Source organism: Mobula hypostoma, chromosome 1 (genome assembly GCF_963921235.1).
Source record: "Mobula hypostoma chromosome 1, sMobHyp1.1, whole genome shotgun sequence".
Classification (NCBI taxonomy): Eukaryota; Metazoa; Chordata; class Chondrichthyes; order Myliobatiformes; family Myliobatidae; genus Mobula; species Mobula hypostoma.
In genome coordinates this window covers 47,706,680-47,718,697 of record NC_086097.1, presented here as the reverse complement: position 1 = coordinate 47,718,697, position 12,018 = coordinate 47,706,680, and the positions used below count along the sequence as shown (strand labels likewise).

Genomic DNA, 12,018 nt, shown 5'->3' with positions numbered 1-12,018 from the left:
ATAAGCCAAAGCTACATTTTCACTGTGATACAATATACAACCCAGTTATAATGCACTGTGGTACTGTGTATGCGGAATCAATGTTGTACATTTATCGTACCAGCAGACAGTACGCTGCTTCTGAGCCAACATATCTGCTTGAATACTTAAAAAGGATAGTTCAGAAAACCAAATTGGGTGCCACATGCAGGTCATGGGTCATGCAGGCACTTCAATACCAGGTTATTGATACCAGCACTTTATTGCATTTCTGGCATCCATGTGGTGGAAGGATACAGTCACCAACATGCAGTATAACTGAGACATTAGTTGCCTGGACACAGCTTGAAAATGACTTGCTTATAACAGGCATTAGTAGGTCATTCACAACTTTTGTAAACAAAGCCTGCATCATTATTAGAATTACAAAGCTTTCATAAATGAAGCTAGACTCAGGCTACGTCCACACTACGCCGGATAATTTTGAAAACGCCAGTTTCGAGTAAAAACGACAGGCGTCCACACTAAACGTTTTTCAAAATATCTCCGTCCACGTTAGACGGATATTTGGGTGAATCTCCTCCTACTGGGCATGCGCAGGACACACAGAAAACAAGCGAAGAGGAAACGATATACTTAGTGCGCGTTTGTCCAGTTACAGAGTAGAAAAACTTCAAAGGAATTGCTCTTGGCTCTGGTGCAGGAGGACTTAAAACTAAAAAAAACAAATACTGGAGCGTATGGAGGCAACCGACTGGGAGTTCACGGACAGTATGACCCAGCTGACGACGAACATTGAAAAACTGACTAACTCTGTTGCATTAATAAAGCACCTTGTTAAATGTATAAAACGTCTGCATCAGTGTTATCTTGTATTTCCATACAATGTTACATTAGGCTGTTACACATCTACTGTCAGAGAAGTACTTGCATAAATAGGTGAACCACCTTCATTCAAGCAAGGACAGAAAACAGGGCAAAGTGAGTATACTTATTTATTCAGTAAGCTATGGGTCAAAGTAGTTGGTGAGTACATTTCTAACCCTCCTGGCTTCAGTCTTGTTGCCGTCTGTTCTGAAATTGTTATGTGGTTGCGTTCAAGAAAACAACGAAATGCTGCTCTGCGGCTATCTGTTCCGCCACGTCATGACAGCGTTTTAAAATAGTCGAAAAAGCTCACTTTACAATTTAACTCTCACGCCATTCACACCGACTGCGCATTATAATAGCTTGCGCGGTACCAAGCAGAAGCAGTAAACGCATTGTTGTTGTGGTGTTGTCATGACAGCGTGTTTAAATCTCTCCAGTCACCCGGTACACACTACAATGGATATTAGGCGTTTTCAGATTTATTCACTCTGGAGATCATTTCTGAAAATCTCCGTTTTCGGGGGATGAAAACGCCGTTTCAGGCTACGTCCACACTACGCCAGATAATTTTGAAAACGCCAGTTTCGAGTAAAAACGACAGGCGTCCACACTAAGTGTTTTTCAAAATATCTCCGTCCACATTAGGTGGATATTTGGGCGAATCTCCTCCTAGTGGACATGCGCAGGACACACAGAAAACAAGCGAAGAGGAAACGATATACTTAGTGTGCGTTTGTCCAGTTACAGAGTAGAAAAACTTTAAAGGAATTGCTCTTGGCTGTCGCGCAGGAGGACTTAAAACTAAAAAAAACAAATACTGGCGTATATGGAGGCAACCGATAGGGAGTTCACGGACAGTATAACCCAGCTGACGATGAACATTGAAAAACTAACTCTGTTGCATTAATAAAGCACCTTGTTAAATGTATAAAACGTCTGCATCAGCGTTATCTTGTATTTCCATACAATGTTACATTAGGCTGTTACACATCTATTGTCAGAGAAGTACTTGCATAAATAGGTAAACCACCTTCATACAAGCAAGGACAGAAAACAGGGCAAAGTGAGTATACTTATTCACTTCTTCACTTTGTTGTTAAAACAACAAACATCTGTTCCAGCACGTCATAACAGCGTTTTTAAATAGTCAAAAAAGCTCACTTTACAATTTAACTCTCACGCCGTTCATACCGACTGCGCGTTATAACAGCTGTACGGCAGTGCTTGCGCAGTACCAAGCATTGTTGTTGTGTTGTCATCACAACGTTTTTAAATCTCTCCGGTTATCCCGTACACACTATGCCAGATATTAAACGTTTTCAGATTTATTCACTCTGGAGAGTGGTTTTGAAAATCTCCGTTTTCGGGGGCTGAAAACGCCGGCTTAGTGTGGATGGGAGGGCAAAACAAAGAGGAAAAAGCTTCGTTTTCAAAATTATCCGGCGTAGTGTGGACGTACCCTCAAAGACTGCTTTTGCAATACACAGACTGATCTCTACACCATTCTGACCATAATTGAGCTTTCCAAACACATACAGGTTGAACTTAGAGGCAAGGAAAAGTTATTTGTAATATTCAACTATAAAGCCTTCCCTGTTTACTCAAATTTTCCCTGAATATCCCCAGCAAGAGACAAAATTAACCTATAAAATTGGGTCTATGTTCCTAGAATAGTTTGAAAAAAAAGTCACTTAACCTTAAGTATTTAGTATTCTATGATTTCTTTATATCCTCCATTTAATTTGAGAGCATCAAGAAAGCTAAGACAAAAAAAGATCTGCTTAGGCACTAGAATTAGGTTGATAGGCTTTTGGTTGGTCACTTTACTGAATTAAAAGCATTACAGCAGGTCATCAAGTTCACTTGGCACAAACTACTGTTTGGCATATCCATTCTGTTGACCAGTGGGTTTCCCCTGATTACTGTAATGCTGTGTGCTCAACTGTATCCGTGAGCAAATTAGGTCACTTAATTAATTAGGAGAAACTAAGGTTAAAGCGTAAATTTGAACATACAAGGACTTAGCCCATGCACCTGCTCTATGAAAGATCCCAAAAAAAATAAATGCAGTCTTTAATTGCATGTTGTTGGCATCTTCATTTGGCTATTTAAATGCTCTGAATTTTCTCAGCTACAATGACAGGATTCTCTTTCCTGATCTTCATTGCTGCTTGTTTTGTAGTCATAAGGACAATTGTGTTTATCTGAATATCAGTGAATTCCACAAAACAAGTTCTCACATCGACAGTCAAAACCTGCTGCAAGACCAACTTTTTTCCTGCATTGAAAACATCCAGTTTTCTTTGGTCGAGGAACATTCACAGGTTTTTCTTCTTCCCTTGACATAGTATCAGGCACAGATGGGCATGGTATTGGGAAGGTGAATGCAAGTGGCATGAGGCTACTTACTCTTTGCTCTGAGCATAACCTTAACATAACCAACACCATCTTCTAGCAGAAGGCAAAATATAAGACCTCATGGATGCACCCTCGCTCTAAACATTGGCACATGATCGACTTCGTCATTGTGATAAGTAGTGACATCAAAGATGTTCTCATCACCCGTGCCATGAGAGGTGCAGGGTGCTGGAGTGAGTGGAGATGCTTCAGCTATGACTGGCTCTGTTATCTAAACGTCTGTATCTTTCTTCTCTTGGGAAATACTCACTTCAGTCATTTGCTGCATCACAGGCAAAGCTGAACCAGAAACACTTCTTGATTTAACAGTAGTATTACTAGAAGCATCTATGGGGGGGGGGGGAAGAGACACTTCTCACAGACATTTTCGCAGTATTTTCCCTTTATTTTATGAGGACAAGTTGCGATCTCGACACTCAACCTAGCACGGATGGGAAGTGTACTCGGGAGCATACCCATCTGGTTTCGAACCTCGGAACCTCTGGTCCGATGTCATTGCACCACCAGCTGGCCCTATTTAACATCTTTCATTATTATTTCAGAACCTCCAAGGAAATTACACCCACAGAGCAAGTTTTCATGTAGGAATTGCAGAAGCTATTTGTGCAAAACTTGATCACATTGCTGTTTGTGTTAGCACATTTATGTTTATGAAACAATGTTCAGAGTATGCTTTATGAACACTGATAACTTAAATAGAAATCAAAATCTAATAAAAAGCTGGATTTCAGTTCCTGAAATCTGGGCAGTTTAAATGGTTTGGTAAGATTTAGATGGGCTGAAGGGCCTGCTTCTGCACTGCAGTTTTCTATGACTATGAATGAAAAGCAAATATCTCATTTTTGCATGAAGATTTTGAACATTTTAAGTCATATTTATGCAGAAATAAGAGAAAATTCTACTGGGTTCCACAGAAGTCCTAGCACCACTGTACACCTGGGTGGAGTGATGTGGTGATTTCCATGGGAGCAGAGATCTGTCCTCAAGTTCCACTCCCTGCCTGCAGAGAGGAGTCCTGAAGGAGCTCTTGCTTAGGTGTTTTCAGCCTTAACAAATGCAATGGGTTGTCATCCTGCTGGCGAAAGGCTGCTTCTTGCATCTTGCCTGCAGATATCTTGGGATCACCACCAGCTTCTTCTGGACGTGGGGGCACCATCTGTAGCGCCCTTGGAACAGCACAGTCTTACATCCTGTCAGGATGTGTTGGGGGTTGGTATTGGTGGTATCACATAGGGGGCAGCTATCCTCACAGCTGAACTACTGGTGAAGATTACAGCAGCAGGACAAGGTATCATAAGTTGCTCTGATGAGGAAGCTAAGTCTGCTTGTGGGACCTTCCGCAAGTCAGTCCAGCTGAATGACCTGTTGATGCTGCCCTCCCATGAGGTCCATCTTCCCAGGAGGCCGTGTGCCACTGTCTTCATCCTGTAGCGCTCCTGCTATCCTTGTCACCTCCTCCACTACCATCCTTTTCTTTTCTTTCTTTGAGCCCTGCCGAAGGGTTTTGTCCAGAAACGTCGACTGTACCTTTTTTCCCATAGCTGCTGCCTGGTCTGTTGAAGATGGGAAAATAGTTTCTACCTGCCCTTCAAAAACTTTATGCAATTTTCAAGTCCCTACTTAGCCTCCCCCTACTACTAGGAAATCAAACTGAGCTCTTTACTCTCACCTCATAATCAAACATCGAATTACCTTCTGCACTGACTCTAGGACAATCACATCTTTCCGACAACATGTTAATCAGAACTGCACACAGGAACAATGACATCAAATTCACAAACCTGGAATCACCTGGCCTATTCTTGCTGTCCTTCTCAAATAAAAAAAAAGTCTAGTTTATTGTCATATACACGTGTATGCACAGAGTCAATAAAAAACTTACTTCCAGCACCCCAGCATCACAGCATCAGATAAGCAGTATTCACAAGGTGGGCCTGTGGGGGAGACTTGATAAAGGTGCTGATCTATCTTACTGCTATATCCCTCCTTGTCGCCATTTTTAATTCAGTCACAACAGATGGATTTTGAGCTGTATTCAGCCACACAGTTGTGAGTACAGAAAGAGTACAGCAATGGGCTAAGCCATCCGAAGGTAGAGCGTTCCTATGAAACGGTTCGTAAGCTGGAAGGTCGTAAAGCGAAGAAGCAATTACCATTTATTTTTATGGGAAACATTTGTGAGGGTTCGCAGACCCAAAAATAACCTACCAAGTCATGCCAAATAACACACAAAACCGAAAATAACAGTAACATATAGTAAAAACAGGAATGATATGATAAATACACAGCCTATATAAAGTAGAAGTACTTCTCTACAATCATTGCCTGCAGTTCTCCGTAGTGAAAATCTCACGCAAGCACGCTCAGCAGAAACACTCTCCAGTAACCTTTAAGCTATGAAGCTGCCAAATCATACCAAACAACACAAAAATACACAGCCTATATAAAGTAGAAATAATGTATGTACAGTGTAGTATCACTTACTGGAATCAGGAAGACAGCGCTGAACACACTGATGATGGTGTGTTGGGCTGAGTCGTCAGAGGTTGGTGTGGTGCACTGGCCTCCACCCTCCGGGCCACCGACTGATACCGATGCACAAAGAATGCAGTGGTACAATGGTAGCCGGAACGCACACAGCACATCTTTAAGAAAAAAGCCAAAATAAACAAGCAAATTAATTAGGTGCCGCCCAGCACGTAAATGTCGGCCCAGAACAGAGGCGACGCAATTGGCAATCCGTATTGCAAGGGTGTAACACCCTTACGAGCTCTTTTAGGCTTTTCTGATACCGCAGAACTCATCTTGCAAATGGATGCACGTGTTTAAGCAATGCAGGCTAGAATGCAGTTCCAAATCCGGGGGAGGAGCGGCTGCTCGGGGCATGTGCTGCTTTTTTTGCGCGCTGCCTTTTATCGTAACAGTGAAAACACTTTCTGTTAGCGAAAGCAGGGAACTAATGTAGGTCTTTCGTAACAGTGAGGTTTCGTAAAGCGAACGTTCGAAAAGCTAGGGACACCAGTACGCATTCTTGAGCTGCACCTTCACTGAATGTGTTAATTGAGTAGCCTTGCAACAACAATCTCACGCTCAACATCAGCAAGACCAAGGAATTGATTGTGGACTTCAGGAAGGGGAAGTCAAGAGAACATACACCAGTCCTCACTGGGGATCAGTGGAGCAAAGAATGAGCAGCTTCAAGTTCCTTGAAGTCAACATTACAAAGGATCTACCTTAGGCCCAACATGACCTAATCATGATGCAAGTATGCCATTGGCTCTACTTCATTAGGAGTTTCATGACATCAAAAATTTTTGCAAACTTCAAGAAATGTGTGGTGGAGAGCATTCCGAGTGGCTACAACACTAACTGGTATAGAGGCTCCAAAGTACATGATTGAAGGAGGCTATAGAGGGTCGTAGACTGAGCCAACGGCATCATCGCAATACTCCCTCCTGTCGAGGATGTATTGAAGAGGTGATAAGTCAAAAAGGTTGCATCTATCATTAAGGACCCTCGCCGTCTGGGGCATGCCCTCTTCTCATTACTAGCATCCAGAAAGAGATGTAGGACACTGAAGACCCACATTCAGCATTTTAGGACACCTTCTTCCCCCATCATTAATTTCTGAACGGTCCATGAATCCATAGGCATCAACCTGTTATTCCTCTTTTGCACTATTTATGTAACTTGTAGTACTTCTATGTCTCGTACTGTACTGCTGATGCAAAAAAAAAATAACTACATACTTCAGATATAATAAACCTGATTCTGGTTCCTCCAGTCATCTGGCACCTCTTCTATGGCTAGTGAAAATTCTAAAATATGTTAGAAGTCCAGCAATCTCTTCCCTCGTCTCCACAGCAGCCTGGGATATATCTCATCATGTCCTAGAGATTTATCCACCAGTTTGTCTGCTGACATCTAGTACCTTCTCCCTTTCACGAAATCCCTCCACAAATTCTCCAACACAACAACCTTCTCTCCATATTCAAGACCTCGCCTATATGCTAAGCCATTAACCATGGAAACATGCCAAGCATGTGGGCCACTGATCTTGCTCGATGCCAGACACAAGAGAGATCATAGATCAAAATTTGCAAAGAAGAGAGTTTCCAATCATTGTCTGTGGCCACCATGAAACTTAACTGCTGCTTCAAATGCAGTTAAATTCATTTCTTATATTTATTATTTTTGAACATATTCCAAGAAACATCAGATGCCAAACATACCTCTGAATGTAACCAACATAGTAAGGTTGTGAGAAAGCCCATCAAAAACACTGAAGCTAATGAAAATCAAAACGTGTCAAAACAGATTAAAAAACACTATAGCAACCACAGAGTCAGAGATTTATATAGCATGGAACAGAACACTTTGACTCAAATTGTCCATGCCAACTAAGTTGCCTTCTTGAGCTAGTTCCATTTTTCCATGTTTGATCCATTTCTCTTATCCATGAACTTGAAAATAATAGAGCATGGAAAATGAATGCAAAAGTTAAGATTGAATTATTTACAATAATTAGAGACCTAGCAAGTGGACATCTATCTCAGCCTCCTGAAATCCCCAATAAGAGTACAAAGGTTATGGCTCTTGATAACAACCTTGCTGTAAAGCTTAAAATTGTTTCAGAATTACCAGCACCTCAATCCAATCTGTGCTAATATACTGTAACTGTAAGACTGAAATCTACCAAAAATGGAAAACTGCAAAGACATAATCTGAGCACAAAAATAATAAAACAAATCCAGCCAATTACAGTCATATCTGTTTACGGTCAAAGTGATGGAAAGTGCTATCAACACTGCAAGTAGGCAGCAACTTACTCATCTACATGGTTAATTGACGTAGGGTCTGAATTCTGCCATGAGCCCTCCAACTCCAAGTCACCCCAAGCTTAATTTCAGTCCTAATTCCAAATATGAACTGAATTCCAGAGGTGAAGCTAGAATGCCCTACTCTGAAGTCCATATTGCACTTGAAGCAATAAAATCTAAATCAATGCGTACCAGGAGAGCGAGAAAATCGTAAATGACCAGCTTTCTGCTGCTTCATCAATTCCCTCCGTACTGTCAAAAGGCATGAATTAAAGTGAGTTACTAATGATCAAACAAATTTGATTTGCAACTTGTCAGACCATGCAGACATGCAACAAGATTTGGACAGCAATCAGATTCTGCTGAAAAAGCATCTGGTAACAAATTGGTAAACTACACAAATGCTGTGTCAGTAAATAATAATCATCAAAAGCAAGTCTAACCTATCACTTTCCACGCATTACCAGCACAGCCATCAAGCATATTGGAGGTAAGCCCCTGGTTCACTCCTTAGTTCCGAGTATGATTACAGTCCAGAAAGTGAGATGGGTGGGAGGATAGAGACAGGAATATGGAATGTGAAGTCAGGAACACACTAAAATATACAAGCTGAAATACCCCAATTATAGTTGTCACTCATTTTCAACTCTCCAGTGCTCAGTTTCCCTATTCATTTTTAATTCAAAAGGGTTCTTGAACTCACTGGGTTCACTGTTAAGTTTATTCTACTACAGTGTATCAAGTTATATAAAATGTATACTAATAAAGGTTAAAATTGACATGCAATTGTCAAGAAAATCTGCTTGTCTGGTAAACTTGCTAGATTATTGGTGGTTGGCATCTGCTGGTCTTGAAGGACAATGGTGATTTTGATCATCATCATAAGCCTGGACAGAAGGTATGGAGATCCTGAGATGCCCCAGTCATTAAGCTTCTCCTCTCTGCCTTACCAGTGTAGCCCAAAGGAAAGCTTATGAAGCAATACGTTTGGCACCAGCTTGACTGCAGGTGCTGCTGGAAGGAAACTCAATAACATCCAGTGGCTACACTCCAAATTTGCTGTCTGGTTTTGCTCCTGTAGCCTTCGGCTCTCCCAAAGATGCCCACAAGGCAGTGGGGCTACTTACCCATAGCTGGGGATCTGGTTCACGAGCACCAGGGCATGTCCACACACCATGCTACGCTTGCATGCTACGTGTGCAGGGGCCAGATCTACTGCCCATCCTGTCAAAATGGCTGTTGTGATACCTCTAGTGTGGTAGATTAGTGTTTGTCGCTCTCACTTTCTGCTTCCACCACTGGCTAGGAGTCATGGGAAAAGGAGAGCTGAATGTGTAAGTCTCTCCCTGCCAGTACATAGCCTCTTCAACTGCAAGCCTCATGTAGTCCCTCCTTGCTGACGATACATGGAAACTGAACTCCTTTCGAACTCAGGCTAGATTAGTTTTAATCTTTTACGACATAACTCACCCCAATGTGCACATCAACAAGTTCAAAACAGCAATCACTAGTACTTAGGACAAAGTCAGATGGGCACGTTAACACAAACAAGTTCCTTATCTAGAAATGTATTTAACATCCCATCATTCTTAAAAAACCTTATCATCTGAACAGCTTTGATGGCATGCACTCCCATAAAAACAACAGGGCTCTGAGGCACCATTGTATTTAAACATGCTTCAATCTGTGGTGCCCAAGAACAATGTGGTGATCTGCCTCAATGATGATCATCCAACAGCACTTACATTCATAGCAATGCAGTGTTTTGAGAGGTTGGTGATGAAACATATCAACTCCTAAGGCACAACTTGGATCCACTCCAATTTACCTACCAAAGCAACAGGTCCACAAAAGGTATCATCTCATTGACTCTTCGTTCAATCCTGAAACATCTGGTCAGCAAAGATGCACATATCAGGATGTTCTTTATCAAGGATAGTTCAGCATTCAATACCATCATCCTCTCAAAACTAACCATAAGCTTAAAGACCTTGGCTTCAAAACCTCCTTGTACAATTGGACCCTCGAATTCCTCACTTGCATTGCCAATAATATCTCCTCCACAATCTCCATCAACACAGGTGCACAACAAGGCTGTGTGATTAGCCCAGTGCTCTACTTGCTTTACACTTATGACCGCGAGGTTAAGCAGTTGCAATACCATATTTAAGTTTGATAATGCTGGCTGAATCAAAAGTGGTGACAAAACAGAATGTAGGAAGGATACTGAAAATCTGGGTAAGTGGTGGCACAGCAACAACCTCTCACTCAATGTCAGCAAGACCAAGGAGCTGATTATTGACGACAAGAGGAGGAAATCAGAGGTTCATAAGTCAGTCCTCATTGGGGGAAATCAGAGGTGGAATGGGTTTGCAACTTTAAAATTTCTTGGTGTTACCATTAGAGAAAGCACCATTCCTCATCAAGAGCTGCCACTATCAAGGCCATGCTTTCTTCTAGCTGCTACCATCAGGAAGGAGGTACAGGAACCTCAAAGCCCACAGCACCAGGTATTACCTACCAGCAGAATTTTAAACCAGAGAGGATAAACTCACTCAACACAAAACTGAACCGTTCCCACATCCTATGGATTCACTCTTCATCTGTGTTCTCAATATTGATTGCTTATTTATTGTTACTTTTTATTTTTCTCTTTGTATTTACTGCAATTGCCTGCAAGAAAATGAATTTGAGTTGAATATGGTGATATATCTTAACTTTGAAAATAAATTTACTTCTATTTAAAGCTTGGTTAAGCATAGCCAAGAACTGCTGGCCTTAAGAAAGTTACTCACATATTATGTTAAAAAGCAAAATCTGTTGCAAGATGTAATCCTTCATTAAGAAAACAGAAAAAGACGAATTCCAAAGTTTTTGCAGTAACACGTGTTTGATCAGGTGCCCAACGTTGATATACTGCCTATTAACAAACTGATTCAAAACAGGACCACGAAGTTGCTAAACCAAACGAAGTGATTTTTTTTCCACCAGATAAATTTAAATTAAAATCTAATATATTGTGTTCATGATCACCTTTGTGAATAATGTTAAGACGCTGCGCAATAAGAAATGTGTTTAAAATGCACACCGATTAATCTACGTTTATTTGCTCAATAATGCCAAATCCGAGTTTATCTGGCAACATGGGAATTGCAACCACAAGGAATTTAACGGCAAAAGTAGGGAACGCCCCAGGTTCGTTTGTGCAAGGAGCTGGAAGCCGGTGTTGGATGCTCCCAATAAAGGGGCAACATTCCTCTCCTTGGACGGAGTACCCAGACACGACCTACAAAGTAGGCATTGAAGGTATACAGGCTCTGAAGCTCACCAGTTTGGTCGAAAACGTTCGGGTTTGGGGCTACACTGCTCTGAAGAGGAATCCACTGGATCCACCAATGACTGCCGTCTTTTCCCCAAACACTCGATATCCCCAACATTCTTGTCCATGGCAACCCGATCATTTATTTGCCGTGCCATCAGGTTCTTGATCGCGATCTCCAGCAACAACACGACGCGCCGAAAACCCGCGGCACGAGAAGATTCCAGGCGCTTCGATTTTAAGGCACTGCGCACGCGTGAATCCAGTTCGCCCGCGTGGAAAGAAATGGTTCCCTGTCTGGGGTTCCTCAAAGCTGTAGAGTGTGGCTGCAAGTGTTCCGCAGAATTTGGTTACCTTAAAGACAAAGATGCCAATATTAAGTACGTACATAATTATAACTCACGGAGGGAGGGAGTGAATTTTGATGTAATTACACTTGGTCAACTCTCTTACACTTCTTGATTTTTATTTATCTATGCAGTTAAAATGCCAAAAGTACAAACACATTTCAAGACAAAGATTGTGGTCTGAACTGTACTAATAAAAGATGGAAACAACAGGAATTCTGCAGATGCTGGAAATTCAAGCAACACACATCAAAGTTGCTGGTGA

The 12,018-nt window shown here is 41.6% G+C and overlaps 1 protein-coding gene across 6 annotated transcripts in view; it reads right to left on the bottom strand.

The window, feature by feature from the left end:
* Window positions 1-11,746, bottom strand: part of tdrd9 (tudor domain containing 9) — a 165,248-nt gene extending 153,502 nt beyond the window's left edge. For 4 of the 6 annotated variants that reach the window (XM_063047992.1, XM_063048027.1, XM_063048011.1 and 1 more), the window contains exon 1: window positions 11,416-11,746. In XM_063047992.1, the coding sequence (XP_062904062.1) occupies window positions 11,416-11,564 (149 nt within the window). In that variant the 5' untranslated portion in view covers window positions 11,565-11,746. Of the gene's footprint in view, window positions 1-5,751; window positions 5,792-11,415 lie in introns of those variants that run through there. The other 2 variants (XM_063048018.1, XM_063048034.1) reach the window with 2 other exon arrangements.
* Between the last annotated feature and the right edge of the window lie 272 nt (window positions 11,747-12,018).